The sequence below is a fragment of the Cucurbita moschata genome, unplaced genomic scaffold (genome assembly GCF_002738365.1).
Source record: "Cucurbita moschata cultivar Rifu unplaced genomic scaffold, Cmos_1.0 Cmo_Scf00012, whole genome shotgun sequence".
NCBI classification, from domain to species: domain Eukaryota; kingdom Viridiplantae; phylum Streptophyta; class Magnoliopsida; order Cucurbitales; family Cucurbitaceae; genus Cucurbita; species Cucurbita moschata.
In genome coordinates, this window is record NW_019268528.1 from 2,895,212 (window position 1) to 2,911,935 (window position 16,724).

The following is a 16,724-nucleotide window of genomic DNA, read 5'->3' on the forward strand; positions in this document are numbered from 1 at the left end:
AAAAAAAAAAAAAAAAAAAAAGAAGAAGAAAGAAGCCCAATCCTTGATAGAGCATGTAGCTCAAATCCTTGGTTTTTACGAGAGTTGGTAGGTTTGAATCATAAAAAAAATGTACCCTCTTCTCCTTCGTTCCTCCCTTATCAATCTATAGTAAAGAGCTTTTGATACTACTTTTATCAATCCATAGTAAAGAGTTTTTTATACTACTTGTCACAATCGCACTTATCAATCTATAGTAAAGAACTTTTGATACTCACAATCACACTTTAATACTATTTGTCACAATCGCATTTTGATGGTAGCGGACTTACGACAGTACGATGCTCACTTCTCAGCAACAAGTGAGTTAAGCCTATTCGTTCTCGCATCGTCTACAGCCTAGCGACGTATGCTCGAGTCTTTGACCCCGGTTCAAGAATAAGGTTTTAGATAACGGGGGCAGAGTGATTTCGAAAGGGAATTTTAAAAGCAAGATTCGAGAAATTGAAATTAGCGTTATATGGGAAAACAAGCAAAAAGGCAATAACAACGACTTATTATATGACTCTTCAAGAACGAAAATTGTTAGTATCTAACAACAAATATTTACATTTTTATTTTCGAAGTAAACCTGCTGCCCATATCTGCCTGGAAACTGCAATAATGTGACCAATGCTTTGGCACATCAAAAGAGCATCGAGCTACAAAATACACTTCAAGAGTGAAATTTTGGACATTATTCAAGTTTTGTTGCATATACATTGAGTTTTATATATTTACATTAGAAACTCAATGTATTGTATTCAAACAACTTTTCTACTCATCATCTGATGTCCTTGCTGCTCTACTAGTCCTCTCTCACTGGAAAATATTCTATCTTGCTCGAGTGAACATCATCATCGCCTTCAATCTTTGAAATCTCACCTTCCTCGTCCCGAGCTAAGACGACATCGGTGGCATGTGCCTCGCTCGCACCAACTGAAACACCATTTTCTTCATTTTCTTTTTCTTTGCTTTCATAAACCCTGTAGTAAACCTTAAGAGGGAAACATGAAAATGTCATTTGAATGCCACTAGGGGAAATGGAAGGATATCATGAAACTAAAAAGCAATTCAAACAGCCATGTTTATCATACCACACAAGTTCGAGCTGGTGAAAGAACTTTGAAGGAATTGGGTCGGTTGTTAAAATTTGTTTCGGGTACCCCGGGGATTCCTTCTGGGGATGTGAAATGGTCGATGTCGTGGCCTACCTGTTACCGATGCATGAAGCTAAAGATCATCAGAGAAGCAACATGTAGTTTTCTTATGCATCCCAAAGAAGGAAATGAATAAAAACTTAAGAAATGATGAACCGCCAAGGATTTCTTACTCTTCCACGTCCGCCGAACTCCGAAGCATCGCTATCAAGCGCAACTCTGTACTTTCCAGGTATGTCACACCCGACTTTGTATCTGTATGCATTTGAAGGATTATATCATAGTTGTAAGGGAATGGATTGGCTATACCATGATTATGAAATCCATGTGCTCTACGTCACAAAACCACATACCCGTCGTAAGTGTTTATGGGATGAAAGTTGAACACGAACACTAGGTCTCCACGTTCAAAGACGATCACCTAGATCACGAAGGTCAGTTAAACTAGATGGTTTTCAAGTTTGCAAAGCAGTGTTTATGATCAACTCCAGGCTTCGTGTCTCAAGATAATAATATCCATCCAAATGGAATCTCCAGCTAATATAGCTTTCATTCCTTTCAAATACTAATATCGCATACTATTCATTTTATCATGAATTGAACCCATCATGGATCCTAACTAGATTATCCAAGAATACAAATTACTGTGGAAAAGATCCAGTTCAGGTTTGAGGGAGTAAGCACCTTTTCTTCTTCACTTGTACAGCTCACGATCTGCTTACTTGATGCAAGGAATGAAAACTTATCATCAAGCGAGTTCATTGCTCTGTCAAAAGCATTCAAAAACTGTACCAGGGATATGGGATGGAAATGTTAGAGCTTATATTCACCTGAGGTTAGCAGAAGTGGAACAAATATGGGGAGAAAAAAAACTAATTCAGAAATCATTAACAAAATCGAAAAAATCCATAGTTTGCTACAAAGTCGACGCCCTTGAATTCGCGAAAGGAAAAGCTGCAACTATTTTTCATTGAGATAGGTCTAAAGATCTTGAACAAACTTTATGGTTCAGAACAATTAGTCATGCTGTTATCATTTATAAGAATGAAATAAAGGAAGCATCATATACTCGAGAAAGATAGCACAAACGAACGGTCAACTGAAAATGTCGTCAATTGATAAAACTTTAACGTGAACCTAATAATTAACATAGCAATATACGAATGAAACGTCCGACCTTGTATCTCAGGTGATCTGTGTCAGGCAGATTCCATTGTCTCCTACACTTGTCATAACTCCACCCGTTGCCTTCTCGTGGGAAGTCGATCCACTCGGGATGCCCGAACTATAAGAATCAATAATAAAAATTCGCATAAAATGATGTCAGTTAAGAATGTGAAATTAAACCATTCGAAACCACAGGGCACATATCCAAAACTAGAATCATAACTAAAAAAACATAAAGGGTTAAATTCCATATCTAGTTTCTAGAATTTAAAAGGTTTCAATTATTTCTTAAAACTTTCTATTTAGTTCTAAACAATCTGTCATTAACACTATTGGTTCAATAATGATGTGGCATGCTAACATTATGAATTTATGATAATCATGCACAACATGTGCCAAGTCAGCTCCACAAATAGCTCATCCCCTAAACTCGAACCCCATTCGTTAAGTTGCCTACCTATATATAATCCACCATGTACACTCTTTGATGTTAAACTAATAGAGTTAACAACAATGATCTATTCAAAACAAAATTGAAATACTCGAAATGTATTTAGAATTTTTAAAAGATCATAGACTACATAGCGCAATTGATAACATACAGGATCCAAATTTAAAAAACGAACTTCCAACAAAAACTAAAATGTAAGCCAATATCAGTTTATTAGAGATAAAACTTCATATATTAACAACAGGCCAAGAGATTGAGCAGAAGATTTAGAAACTAAACTCACCTCGTTTCCCATGAAATTAAGATAACCTTCCCCTCCTAAAGCCATGGTTATAAAATGTATCATCTGCCACACAAAAAATGGCAGCTTAGTGTCAGAATAGGATGACCAATATGCTAATAATCATTGATGGGAAAATAACAAGGTCGAAGAAGGTAGGAAATCATCGATTATGCTCGAACATAGACTGCCGATAATCTTGGCATGTTGCTTATATTTGGACAGACTGATAGTCCGGAAATGAGACCTTCTATTTCATAACGGGCCGCCTTTTTTATGTTAAAGCTGCCTAGTAGATGAATCTATGAACTAGGAAGAAGAAACTAAACCTTGTGCAGCGCAATCCCTCTTTCAACAACAGGAGAAGCCTCTGTCAAACAAGACATGCCAGAATACATTTCTTTATCCATTAGCAGAAATGCAATGGTCTTGTCTCCAACAATCGACTGTCCAGTATATGCAAAGGAAAAATAAGCCACAACTATATTAGTTTTGACAAAAATCACGAGAAATAACAGCACAAACATTAATTTTGTAATTACTCTTGCTGTTATCAAACTATAGAAATAGAATAGGAATCTCACCTGATCATGACTCTCAGCATAAGATATGCACTTCTCTGAATATCTTCTATTTGTCAAGTTCCAACTTATCTCGCCCATGGACCATTCCTCATCATTTTTGTTCTTCACGTAATCAATCCATTTGTCAGGAATCGCCATTTGAAGGCGGTAGTCAAAACCAATACCCCCTTCAGAAACAGGTATTCCAAGACCAGGCATGCCCGAAACGTCTTCAGCAATTACAGTGGCATTTGGCAAAATGCTATGAATCAGATTATTTGCTAGCATCAAATACACAACAGCATCAACATCTGTTGCTTCACTAAAATACTCGTTATAATTTCCAGTGAAAGCGGTGTTGATTCCATGGTGATGATACAGCATCGAAGTTACTCCATCAAATCGAAAGCCATCAAATTGGTACTCCTCCAACCACCATCTTATGTTTGATAAAAGGAAACGCAGAACTTCCCAATTGGCATAATTGAAGAGTCTACTATCCCACAGCTTATGGTAACCACGATCTCCAGTGTGGAAATAAGAATCTTGGGTACTTTGACCAACATCAAAGCCATTAAGGCCATCAGTGACGTTGTTACTTGCATGGCTATGAACAATATCCATCAACACCCGTAAACCCAATCCGTGAGCCTTGTCAATAAGATATTTCAGATCCTCTGGAGTTCCAGATCTACTGCTTATAGCAAAAAAGTTCGTAACGTGATACCCAAATGATGCATAATATGAATGTTCCATAATAGCCATCAACTGAACAGTATTGTAGTTATTTTCTTTAATACGAGGTAAAACAAAATCTGCAAATTCTCTGTATGAATTAACTCGTGGTTCTGAGCTACTCATTCCAACATGAGCTTCATATATCCGTGGGGCCTCGGGCTTTGCTGGACATGGATGCTTAAATTCATATCTGCATTAAGGTCAGAACAGTGACACATTAACTTACCAATTATCTTTGCATTCAAAGACTAGAAGATAGTATTTGGAATCTCATATAGGACAGTGAACCTCGGTAAGAAACATTGGACGGCCAATACCTTTCCAAAGGAGGGGGTTCCCAATAAACACCATCGTATGGTGCCCCAAATCTTGTAGGATCTGCAGTGGCGTATTTAATCCAAGCAGGTATGCGATCAATCCAAGCTCCATTTCCATGCTTAAAACGAAACTTAACTCTTGAATTATGAGCAATGGCAGGTTTGCCATCAATATCAGGAATATTTATACTCCAAATGCCAAATTCGTTCTTTTCCATTCGGTGGTTGGAACCATCCCATCCGTTAAAGTCCCCAATAATTTGTGCTTCCCTGAAAATAATAGAACATGGCATTTCCATTTGGAACAACAAAAATAAAGACATTTGTATGATCAGAGAAATAAAATACTAAGAACAAAATCTTACTGAGCAACTGGAGCCCATTCACGATACACAATGCCATCTCCTTCTCTATTAAAGCCAAATTTTAGGTATCCTAAAGCATAATGGAAGAAGTAAGCTAATTGAAGAAAAACATGAGTAAATTATAATTCATTCAAGTCAAGAGAATGATTGACACTAAGACTGATGCCTCCTGAATGAACACAAGCATGTTCTACAGCAAAATATGGATTATAACACAAAAGACTTGCAAAGGAAGTAGTTTCCATGATAATCAATCAATGACTTAAAAGCAGCAAGCAATCTTCAATGTGATTTAAGAAAGCACCTCGTGCAAATTCATCAAGGCCTCCTTCATGCTTATCAAAAAGGTTTAGAACATCCGAATATCTCCCTATTCTGTATTTGAAATGATCTTTGAAGGGTTCCAAGCTTGGATCATGGCGCAAGATGCCAATATCCTTCATGTTCTCGTCAGCAGATGACACTGTTGATGTATCATCTGTCATGACAGAAGAGATAATAGCAGGACTGTGAACCTAACAAAGGAAAGCCGCCAATGTCATAACATATTACCAAAATAAGCTTTAATTGTACCTCATAATGCTTTCCATATATTCAGAATCAACAAAAAAAAATCAAAACCTAAACACAAATCCATCCAAATAATGTCTCCAAATCAGATCATAGCAGATACCAAGAAAATTTCTTGGACAATCATAGCCACAAAGGTTAGAAACCTCATACTTGGATTGGAAATGTTTGCATTCAGTTAAACAAACGAAAAGTAAATGCATTAATTGCCTTTTGGATTCGAAATTTGAACAAAAGAGAATATCCCTCCTTGTATGCACTGCAAGTAACACTAATCACCATATAATGATAGTAGAAAAATTACCCTTTGGTAAGTCGAGAATGGAGCCATAAATGGGTGCATCTGCCGGTGATGCGACATTCTAGACCTAAAATTCAGCTCAATTTGTTGTCTCAATGGAGGACATTGATTCCTCGAGTCCTGTCAATATCAAAAGAAAACTCCTCAAACAAGTAGAAAACCAGGGCACAACAAAGAGGGGAAAAGGATTCTCGGAAACCTATAAAGCAATGAGAAGTACCGAAGTGAAATTCTTCTTTGCCGAAAGTGACAAAGAAGCAAGAGCAGTCGAAGGAAGAACACAAGGAGAAGCCAGCATGTTCTGCAACTTAGAATCGCTTCAACATTCCGATTCTGAGAATTCTTCGATACTCTGTATTTATTTCACTTCGATTGAAATGTCTCACTCGATCAAAACGTTCTCCATCGTTAATTCCTTCCGCTGAAACAACTGTCATCTTCGATCGTCACTTATTGTTTCCATTTGAGTGATTTGTCCGAAAAAGATGAAGAACAAAACATCATCTTCCACGTGACAACGTAACAAACCGTGAAATTTTGATAAATCTGGTAGCGAATCGATAGCTCACAGTGATATAATTCTCGATCACGAACAGGAAATTGTTGGACGGTGGAGAAGGGATCTCGCAAGTTTATCATTTGTTTTTATAATACCTTAAACCTTCGAAAAAAAAAATTAAAAATTAAAAATATATTCTTTATATAGAAATTATCGTTTCAACTCTCAACTATTTAAAATATACCTTTAACTTTTTTAAAAAAATTAAAAGATATTCCTTGCACTTTTAAAATATTATTTCTTTTTCCCAAAATGCCTCTTACAAACAGAGATAGTATTTCTCACTTATAAACCTATGATCTTCTACTAAATTAACCAATGTGGGACTCACTCCCAATAATCCTCAACATTTTTCTCTCCCTTTCTAAATATCAAAATTTTAAATAATAAAAAAAAATTATCTCTTCTCTGAATATTAAAGTATAAATATAAGAAATTTAACGTTTCTTATACTTATGTTTTTATTTAAAATTTTAATATTTAAGAAAAGAAAAAAAAAACAAGAAAAATAGAAAAAAAAATGTTAGAGATTGTGAAAGAAAAAGATAGAGATCGGAAACGATGGTAAAAAAATATATTGGTAACGTTATATACTAATGGTAAAAAAGATTTAAAAAAAATTCTTATCAACCGTATTAATGCTACTTTTAAAAGTTCAAAGATATTTCTGAAATGTGGTAGTAACGGTTTTGTCCATATATTAATCGTTGAGGTATTTTTTTTAATTTTTAAATTTTTTTTAAGGATATTAATGAATTTTATATGATATAAGATAAGGAATCACTACAAGGGGAGTAAGATTCGGATTACCTTGTTGATCGAATATCTCAAGGCAAGAACATTCTTTGAGATTCGAATCACTCCACAAGAAAGATCGATCATATCTAGCTTGAATGATTCTTGTTGATCAAATATCTCAACGCAAGAACACTTGCTTGAGATTCGAATCACTTCACAAGCAAGATTGATCATGTTGAGCTTGAATGATTCTACATGCAACCTAAACTACATAGAATTGCAAAGAAACTTAGTCATTGGCTAAAGAAAGCACAAATGCTCATTTTATATATATTTTCCAAGTGTTACTTACAGATACAACATACATGGCTTTATATAATCTCAAAATAAAACTATTAAAGGCATTCCAAAAGTTGTAACATTCATACTTAATGACCATAATTAGCTATTATGTAAATGTAACCTAGAGTAAATAAAATGTCTTAAAATACAATAACTCTAAATTATTTAACCCACCCAAAATTTATAATAATCAAACTTCATTTTTCTTCGTTGCATGAATTGAAACATCTTTGATAATTTTGACAACCTTTTCTTCACATCTTCATTGAAGTATATTGTATGATTGTTGTCTTTTGGTTCATATCAAAATATTTTTAACATTTTTAAAATTTTGAAACAAAATTCTATTATCTAAATTTAAATTCAAAAGTATTATCGAAAATATTTAAAGTTGGGAAGTATTTTTTAAACAAATTATATTAATTTAGCGTTAATTTTACCTTTAAACTTTAAACTCGTTTATTAAAATGAAACAACAATAAATTGGTACATGTGGAAGAGATAATATGTTCGAGTAATACAATATGACATAGTAGTGGGTTAAACAAAACGTCTGAAAAACACTTTTAACTTTTTAAAAGTCTAAAAAATACAGTTCACCGATAAAAAAATATCCTTTTAATTTTTCAAAAGCGTTAAAAAAAATAACAGTTTCATAAATACTCTTAAAACATTTTTTTTTAAAATGAAAAATACATTTACGGTTAGTACCAAGTTTCAAAAATACGTATGAACTTTTTTTCAGTTCTTCGATGGATTTTCTTCGACGCTCCCATACATTTTGGCCTTGTTCGAGACGGAGTCGTAACAAAGAAAATGTTGTGGAATGTGAAAACATCTTATAGCTTGACCTTGTTCACGTCATCGCAAGGAAGATCATTAAGAACGTAGAAGAACTTCTACATTTTCGGAATACATCAAATAGGTTTGTAAGCGGCGGTTTATACAAAGGTAGAGTTATTACTCTCGTATGAATGCTTCTTTTAATTCTTAATAAAATAAAATCGATTCTCAGTGCTTCCGCCGTAAGAATGAAGAGTTCATTCTCTCCAAATTACACCCTTATATTGTTTAATCAACTTTAGAGTATACGACAATTATACCTTTATTATCATTTCAACCGTTTTTACCTTTAACTTTTGAACTTTAGAGCACGTGACAATTATATCTTTATTATCTTTTAAGGTATGAGAAAATTTTACCCTTATTATCATCATTTCAACCATTTTAAATTTTAACCTTCGAACGTTAGGATATTTGACAATCATACCCTTGTTTTCGTTTCAACCATTTTAATATTTACCCTTGAGCCTTAAGGTATTTGACAATCATACCCTTGTTATCCTTTCAACCATCTTAACCTTTAACCGTTGAATCTTAAGGTATTGTTTCAACTATTTTAACCTTTAACCTTTGAATCTTAAGGTATTGACAATTATACCCTTACTATCGTTTTAACCATTTTAGCTTTTAACCTTTGAACCTTAAGATATTTGACAATTATACTCTTATTATCGTTTCAATCATTGTAACCTTTGAACGTTAAGGTATTTGACAATTATACCTGTATTATCGTTTCAACCATTTTAACCTTTGAACCTTAAGTTATTTGACAATTATACCCTTATTATTGTTTCAATCATTTTAACCTTTGAACGTTAAGGTATTTGACAATTATACCCTTTATCGTTTCAACTATTTTAACCTTTAACCTTTGAAATTTAGGGTATGAGAAAATTATACTCTTATTATCATTTCAACTATTTCAACCTTAACCTTTAAACTTTATGGTATGTGACAATTTACCTTTACTATCGTTTCAATCATTTTAACCTCTAAACTTTAGGATTTGTAATAATTTACCTTATTATCATCGTTTCAACCATTTTAACCTTTCAACTTTAGGAAATTTGACAATTTACCTTTATTATAATCATTTCAACCATTTTAACCTTTAATCTTTTAACTTTAGGATATGTGACAATTATACCCTTATTATAATTTCAACAATTTTAACATTTAACCTTTGAACTTTACCGTCTATGATAATTATATCATTACTATCGTTTCAACCATTTTAACCTTTAAATTTCGAACTTTAAAGCATGTGACAATTATGTCCCTATTATTGTTTCAACCATTTTTAACCTTGAACCTTTGAACTTTAGAGCATTTGACAATTATACCCTTACATCCTTTCAACCACAACAGAATTTTAGAGTATTTGACAATTATATCCCTATTATTATTTCAACTATTTTAACCTTGAACCTTTGAACTTTAGAGTTTTTGACAATTATACCCTTACATCCTTTCAACTGCAACCGAACTTTAAAATATTTGACAATTATACCCTTGCATCGTTCCAACCCTAACACACGGGGGGATTTAGTACAGTTTTAAAGTGAACTAAAAAAAGAAAAAAATAATAATTTCAATTTCAATTTCTGAAAATCCCCGTCAATACGACGTCGTCCCGAAGAATCATAAGCCGCTTTCTAGTCTTTCCTCGTTCTAGGGTGGGCCCACGACCGCAACTTTTAAATTAATTTTCAAAAAAATAAATAATAATAATTGAAAAAGGAAAACCCATCTTCTTTCGAGCCAAAGTTTTCCCTTTTGAACTCGCCTCTCCCTCTCCCTTTCCCTCTCTCGTCGGTTGCAGAAGCCGAACAAGCTTCCTTCTCAGGTACCATTTCTCTACTCGATTCCTTCTTTCCTTCCTTACAACGCATAATCTTCGATCCTTTGATGCTCCGACCTACCCCCTCCTGTGTTGCGTAGCAGAAGCTTTGCCGACTGATTTTCATTTCTGCTTGTAGATGCGTCCATGTAACTAGAATGAGTATAGGATTCACTGTTATAATCGTTGTAACCTTTTGGCTGTGGATGTGGATGATTTTGATTTCGTTTGATGTTGCTGCGGAATATTGTATGGGATTGATTGACCTGTTGCATTTCTCGACTCATTTGGACCTGAACTGTTAATTTTCTTCATTATGTCCTACGTGTTACGGAAATGGTTCTGCCTAGATCTGAGTTCTTACATTTTCTTTGGTGTTCTGTGTTTTAGTAAGACATGGTCAATTTAGCCAGATGAAACGTTTGTGGTTTAAATCCTATTTTCGTCCGTAATCTTTCATGCTTATTTAGTTTTGGCACCTAATTTTTCAGACGTTCTCTCTTAGTTTGTCAGTGTTCAATTGTTCTTAAATTTTGCATCGAAAATTGTTTTCTGTCCTTTATCATTTAACAAAGTTCTGGATCCGTTTTGAAATCTGGTGCTTGACCTACTATGTGGTGCAACCAATTTTTTATGTAGGCATTTACTCATGAAGTTAATGATCAGATGTTTATTTCTTTTTCTCTCTAGTTTTTTTATATTAAATATTTTATTGAAAGAAATTAGTAGCAAGCACCAGTAAGATTTTTTGCACAAGGCTGTAGAACTAAAGTAAAATGTTTGAATGTTTAAGAATCAAAATGGAATAAGCATGAAAATCGAAACAAACAAAATTTAAACCAACACTCTTTTGTTTCATAATGTGCCATCGTGCAAGTTTGATATTAAGTGTTATGCTAATATAGGTAAATGGATACTTGATGAACATTGTGTTGCATATTATTGTGGAGTTAAACTTTGTAATTTAGCGAAGTAGAGGTTGGTACTTTAAGGTAGTTGAAACTTGAAGGTAAGAGCTTGGAAAGGGGTTGTAAACATCATGGAAGATATATATTATTCAGGCATTTGATGTATACAATTTGATCAATTTTTTTGCTGTATAAGATAGTTTTAACTTCAAGTTTGTATTTATCTGAAAAATAATTCTGTACTCGATACCAGTTTAAGGAAATTGCTGATTGTCATGGAAAATATTTAAACGCACTTCACTTATCGACTTCTTGATTTATGTACTTGATTGTCTTGCGGTATCTGTGGTCTGATTTTCAAGCATTGCAGTATAAGCTAGCTAGCATTCAACTTTAATGTGTGATTATCCTTTTACTTGATTGTTGGTGTGGTTGTGTGAAATAACGATATGGTTCTCTTGGGTGGAGATTTTGATTGGCTCTCTTGGCTTTCTAGGAGATAATTTGAAATCGTTATTTGGTTGAAGCTCTTCAAGTGTTCTAAATGATTGATAGCAAGTTGAACAGCGGTGGGATGGGTAGCTGCGAAACTCATTTGTCTATGTATAAGAGCAAGCAGTCTCCAATTGCAATGAAAAAGGTTGCTTTAAGAGATGTGCAGAATGATAATAGGAGTGTCGTGTATAACTATCCTGAAACTTCCTGTTCTTTGGGCGGCAAACTTGTGAATGGGAGTAAGGTTTCAGGAAGTAAGAGATCCAACCCGACATGCTCACCGAGCTCTGCAATCCATCAATCCTTCAAGGGGATTGGGGTAAATGAGCATATCATTTATGCCAACGGAGAAGTTGATGTGAAGCCTGGCAAAAAAAGAGCATTGGGAGGTAGCACATCTTGTGCACCCGCATTTTCTTCTCTTGCAGCTTCTCCGATGGCGTTTTCACCTGTTAGGTCTTCACTTCCCATTTTCACAGAAAAGCCTGGTAATTTTCTAGCAGTTGCTGGATCCAATCTTCTGGGAATCCATCCTGGTTTGGAGATTCTTCACTCTGTTGATTCAAATGGGATTACTGATGAGCAGAGAACAGAGCGTTTATTCAATCTTCAGAATCTCCTAAAACATTGTGACGAGTCGGATCAAAAAGGCTTTATCGAGTGTAAGTTGTGTTGAATAATCACTGTAGCTCACTTTCAGTATTTAAGTTCGACACTGCTAAGAATGCTCCTCTTTGTCTCGCTTTATAGTGCTCCATGGTTTACCTCCCTCTGAGCTCAGCAGACTTGCCATTAATCTGGAAAAGAAATCCATGCATCTGTCAGTAGAAGAAGGTAAAATTGCTTCAAACTTCTTTCAAATATCTCTTTAACGTCACTTTTAATCTTCAAACTTCCTTTAAATATCTCTTTAATCTTCTTTCAAATATCTCTTTAACGTCACTTCAAACTTCTTTCAGTAGACTTCCTTTAACGTCACTTTTAATCTTCCAAAACCCAAGAGACCAGATTATTATGTTGGTTTTCTTCTTAGAATGTCTCTTAGAATTATTGGAAATAAGCAAGTTGGGTGTTATTGACTACACTCTCCAACTTGAGGGGGAGTATTAGAATATATTTTATATAGCCGTAATCAGTTAGGATTTTTATTGTTGAGAGGAAAAATATTGATGATTTGCGGTGAATCAGGGACAATCATCTTTTGTTCTGATCTCTGTCACTTTTTATCCCACTTCTGTTTCTTGGACTTTCAATTCCATTATGTTTCTCATTCTTAACATGCTATCAGAGCATCATTCTTAACATGGTATCAGAGCTTTTCATTCTTAACAAGAATAATGTTCGATTGTTCTCGCTTGTGCTTGCAACATGCAACCAATGTTGTGACTTGGATTGAACAGGTAGCTAACAGGTTTATGTTCTTCAGGGAAAGAGATCCAACGGATGAAGGCTTTGAATATTCTGGGCAACCTTCAGTGACATCCGAAAGAAGCTTTGTTAGAACTAAATGAGAGGGCCATTTTCCATTTCTGCCATGATTGCACGACAGGACAAACTTGTTGATTGCTTGGTACAACAGCGGGCTGTAACTTCGAGCAAACCAGCATTCCATGAGAGCTGGCAGGGTATCATTTCCATAGAGCTTTCCGTTCTGGAGTTTGATTTGGGCAACAAAGTGTTGCTACTGCGAACAACATGAAACTCCTCCTGCAGGTTAGTTTGGATAAGAAGCAAAAACAATAAATTACGTAAGAATCCATTGTACTCTTTAAGTTTGAACTATTTGGAAGGGCCTTTGGAAGATTTCTTTTCATATAACAAAATGTTTCAGTGAGAGAAGTATGTGCTGAGTTTATTACACTTTGTAATCCAACATCCTAATCGGTCCAATTACCATAAAGTTGTTGTCTTGGTCATTAATTTTCTATTGGAAGTTCTTATCTGACGTTAGCTTTATGAACTCAGCTTATCTGCTCATATATATATATATAATTTGACTCTAGTGAGATCTTTTTGGTTTCCATATGTGGGGTGGGGTTCAAATTTTTTGCTCTTTGGTTTAGGTTGAAACGTCCGTGCATGCCTTAGCCAAGCCATGCTCGAGTCAAGTTGGTCGGTAGAGGCATCAGAGTGAGTAGGAGTGTTTATAGGTTGAGACATTAATCTCATTTAACCAAGCTATACTTGAGTCAAGTTGGTTTATAGAGGCATGAGAGTGAGTAGGAGTATTCGAATGTGAGACATTAATCTCAAACTTGATTCAAGTACAAGAATTTTAATATGACGATTCATGGCCTTTTTGGTAATCACTATAAGCCAATTGAAATGCTAGTGCTCTTACATGATAATAATTGTTCGGAAATAGTTGTGCTTGAAAAATGTTGAATACTATAAATATTATAAATACGATTGAGTTGAAAAATGTAAACACACGTAATTTGGATGGGTAAGCCTATCTCGATTCTGTATTTTTGTAGAAACTTGTAAGGTTCGAATTATTACAAGAAGGAAAAAAAAAATCAAATAATTTTTATTTTTCAATATAATTTTTATTAAAAATGTAAAACATCGTCATAAATTTGATAATATTATAAGTCTTTGGTACTTCAAAAATTATTTATTGCTAAATAATTAAAAAGAAGATAAAGAAATAAATTTGTACATATAAAATATAAATATAGTAAATTGTTTTGGGTCGTAGTTTTAAAGATAGAGATATATTTATATTTAGTTACGGAGGTTACGGGAAAAATCTCTAATATCTTTACACATTGTCATAGAAACTTACATTTGTAGAACCGAACTTGCGAAGCTCCTTAATATATTCCAACAAAGCAAAAGTTCTACATTTCACAATATATTATTTGTTATGACTCAAACAAAAGTACAAAGCTTGTGGAACTCTTCGAAAGAAAATTCAAAAGGTGGGAGCTTCTCGAAAGAAAATCGGGAAAGAATTGGAGGATGAGAGTTTCAAAAGAGAAATTGTGATGAAAGAAAATCGAAAATGTGTGAGCTTCTTGAAAGAAAAATCCCGAAAATATTGAAGAACGAGAGTTTCAAAAAAAATCTTCAAATGAGAGATTACTCATCCCGATAATCTTGTAATCACTTTTGGAGAATCTTTATCAAATAATATATTATTCAAAAAATATTTAAATGTTATAAAATATCGAAATACATTTTTGGTAGTATATAATATACATTAATTATTTTAATATTTAATATATCAAATACAATAAATATATTTTTCTCTTTTCAACCTATCTAATATATTAAATATTAATTTAACTTTTTTTTTTCATTTATAATATATTAAATATTAATTTGAAAATTTTAAATTTAATATATTTAATTACATGGTTTAAAATTTAAAATTTAATCTATTTTATTTCTTAACTTTAATATATGAAATATTATTACGAGCTAGCAAGAAAATCTTATAATTATAAGATATAAAATTAATTATTTAAATTATTTAATTAATCAATTTGGGTTGTTTTACTATAAACTCAGAGTTGCTCTATCGTCACTTTAAAATAAGTTCTGTCTATTGATTAATCATTACAAATACTCAATCATTCATGAGTCGTTCCCAATTACAGTCAGGTAAAAACTTCATTTTACTCTTATAGTTACATATTTTATCTTAAGTATTAACTGATTCTCTAATTAATTTTAATTCTTTAACTATAGTCACTCTAAATTTAAAATTGCATTCTTACGCACAATTTGTACGTTTAGACAAATTGTGTTGATAGATAATAATTATAATTTTAGAGGTTTTATGTATAATTTAATTTTAAAAATAAAAACAATAATTATTAGCCACATTAACCTAAAAAAACTAATTATATTTACGTAGCACTCAGCTGTCCTTATTTATTTATTTATTTATTTTATTCTTAAATCATCGTGGATTATTTTTTATTTTTTATTTTTTATTTTTTATTTTTCTAAAACCCTATTTCATTTCACGTTTAGGCAAACCTCCCTCCCCTCCCTCCCATTTCCAGCCACTGCACCCCGCTCCTTCACAACGCAGTCTCAACCTTCTGACGAAGTCGCCGCCGCCGCCTCCTCCTCCCTGTCACACTCTCTCGCCTCTCGAGCAATCAGTTGCTTATCTCTGTTGTTTTTTTTTTTCTTCTTCTCAGAAACAGAATCGGTGGTTCAGCCCCTTACCTGCGTCGTTCGTGAGATCGCATCCTCCTCACATCTAGCGCCGCTCATTTTGTAGATCCCCAAGGTTTTGATTTTTGTTTTGTTTTTCATTTTATTTCGTTGATTTATGTTGTTTATTCTGTTCTCACACGAAGAAGTAAAGCAAAAGAAGAATAATCTTTCTTGTTGATTTCTTTTTCAACTAATGTTAAATCAATCCAAACGAAAACGTAAAACTAAAAATGTATGCATCACGGATTAGGAAAATGCAGATCGAATTACAAAAATTTATTCTTATCCAAATCAATAAATAAAAGGAACAAAAAAGTTCAAGAAGATTACAAATAAAAGAAGAAAACACATCTGCATGTAATTTGCTTTGGCTAGTGAAAAAATTTAGTTGGAATCGAAAAGCTGTATTGAAAATATTGTTTCAGTTAAAATAGAACAGCAAAATACCGAAAATATAGGGTTGTTGGAGGCAAAATATTGTAGCATATACCAAAAAGAAAATTCATAAGTAGGAAAGAACATCAGATAATGCAAGCGATTCTCTGAAAGTGTTTTTGGTGAGCATGTAGAGATTTTCAGGATCGGACTTGAAAGCCCTGCTCCTAAACCCCTCAGGGGAGCTAGAACAAAAACCACAACATACAAAGGAAAATTTTCTTAGACGTTTCCTCCCTACACCGTTCACTTTCTTGTTTCTACAAGATTTTAAAAGGATCCACCGGCCACAAGGAATGACTAGACCTTGAGTTAGCTTGAATGGTGTTGAGTTTGCTTGAATATTGAAAACATTATTGATGCATATGAACTGCCATGAGAAGGGGTAAATTAATCAAAAGGGATCTCCTAAAAGGTTTAATTGGAAACATGTTTTTTTTTTTTTTTTTTTTTTTTTT

At 33.6% G+C, this 16,724-nt stretch overlaps 3 protein-coding genes across 7 annotated transcripts in view; 2 read left to right on the forward strand and 1 right to left on the reverse strand.

The window, feature by feature from the left end:
• Positions 1-572: 572 nt before the first annotated feature.
• Positions 573-6,389, reverse strand: LOC111450372 (1,4-alpha-glucan-branching enzyme 1, chloroplastic/amyloplastic-like). The gene is made up of 14 exons (XM_023090452.1): positions 6,151-6,389; positions 5,934-6,050; positions 5,364-5,574; positions 5,060-5,129; positions 4,695-4,964; positions 3,661-4,567; positions 3,406-3,522; positions 3,080-3,142; positions 2,356-2,463; positions 1,863-1,964; positions 1,532-1,599; positions 1,352-1,433; positions 1,116-1,232; positions 573-1,015 (listed from the first exon to the last, which is right to left on the reverse strand). Exons 1-14 carry the CDS (start codon positions 6,226-6,228, stop codon positions 827-829), a joined length of 2,499 nt encoding a protein of 832 aa, XP_022946220.1. The 5' UTR covers positions 6,229-6,389; the 3' UTR covers positions 573-826.
• Positions 6,390-10,158: 3,769 nt separating this feature from the next.
• LOC111450215 lies at positions 10,159-13,582 on the forward strand. Of its 2 annotated transcripts, none has more exons than XM_023090228.1 (4): positions 10,159-10,258; positions 11,657-12,317; positions 12,406-12,489; positions 13,082-13,582. In XM_023090228.1, exons 2-4 carry the CDS (start codon positions 11,705-11,707, stop codon positions 13,132-13,134), a joined length of 750 nt encoding a protein of 249 aa, XP_022945996.1. In that variant the 5' UTR covers positions 10,159-10,258; positions 11,657-11,704; the 3' UTR covers positions 13,135-13,582. The 2 variants fall into 2 exon arrangements, with proteins under 2 accessions (XP_022945996.1, XP_022945997.1); XM_023090229.1 differs by having other exon boundaries at positions 10,165-10,258; positions 11,688-12,317.
• Positions 13,583-15,626: 2,044 nt separating this feature from the next.
• The window catches only part of LOC111450789 (50S ribosomal protein L21, mitochondrial-like), a 4,041-nt gene continuing 2,943 nt past the window's right edge, over positions 15,627-16,724 (forward strand). The window contains exon 1 of one of the 4 annotated variants that reach the window (XM_023091086.1): positions 15,627-15,851. The gene's annotated coding sequence lies outside the window, so the exon portion shown is untranslated. Of the gene's footprint in view, positions 15,905-16,724 lie in introns of all 4 variants that reach the window. The other 3 variants (XM_023091085.1, XM_023091083.1, XM_023091084.1) reach the window with 3 other exon arrangements.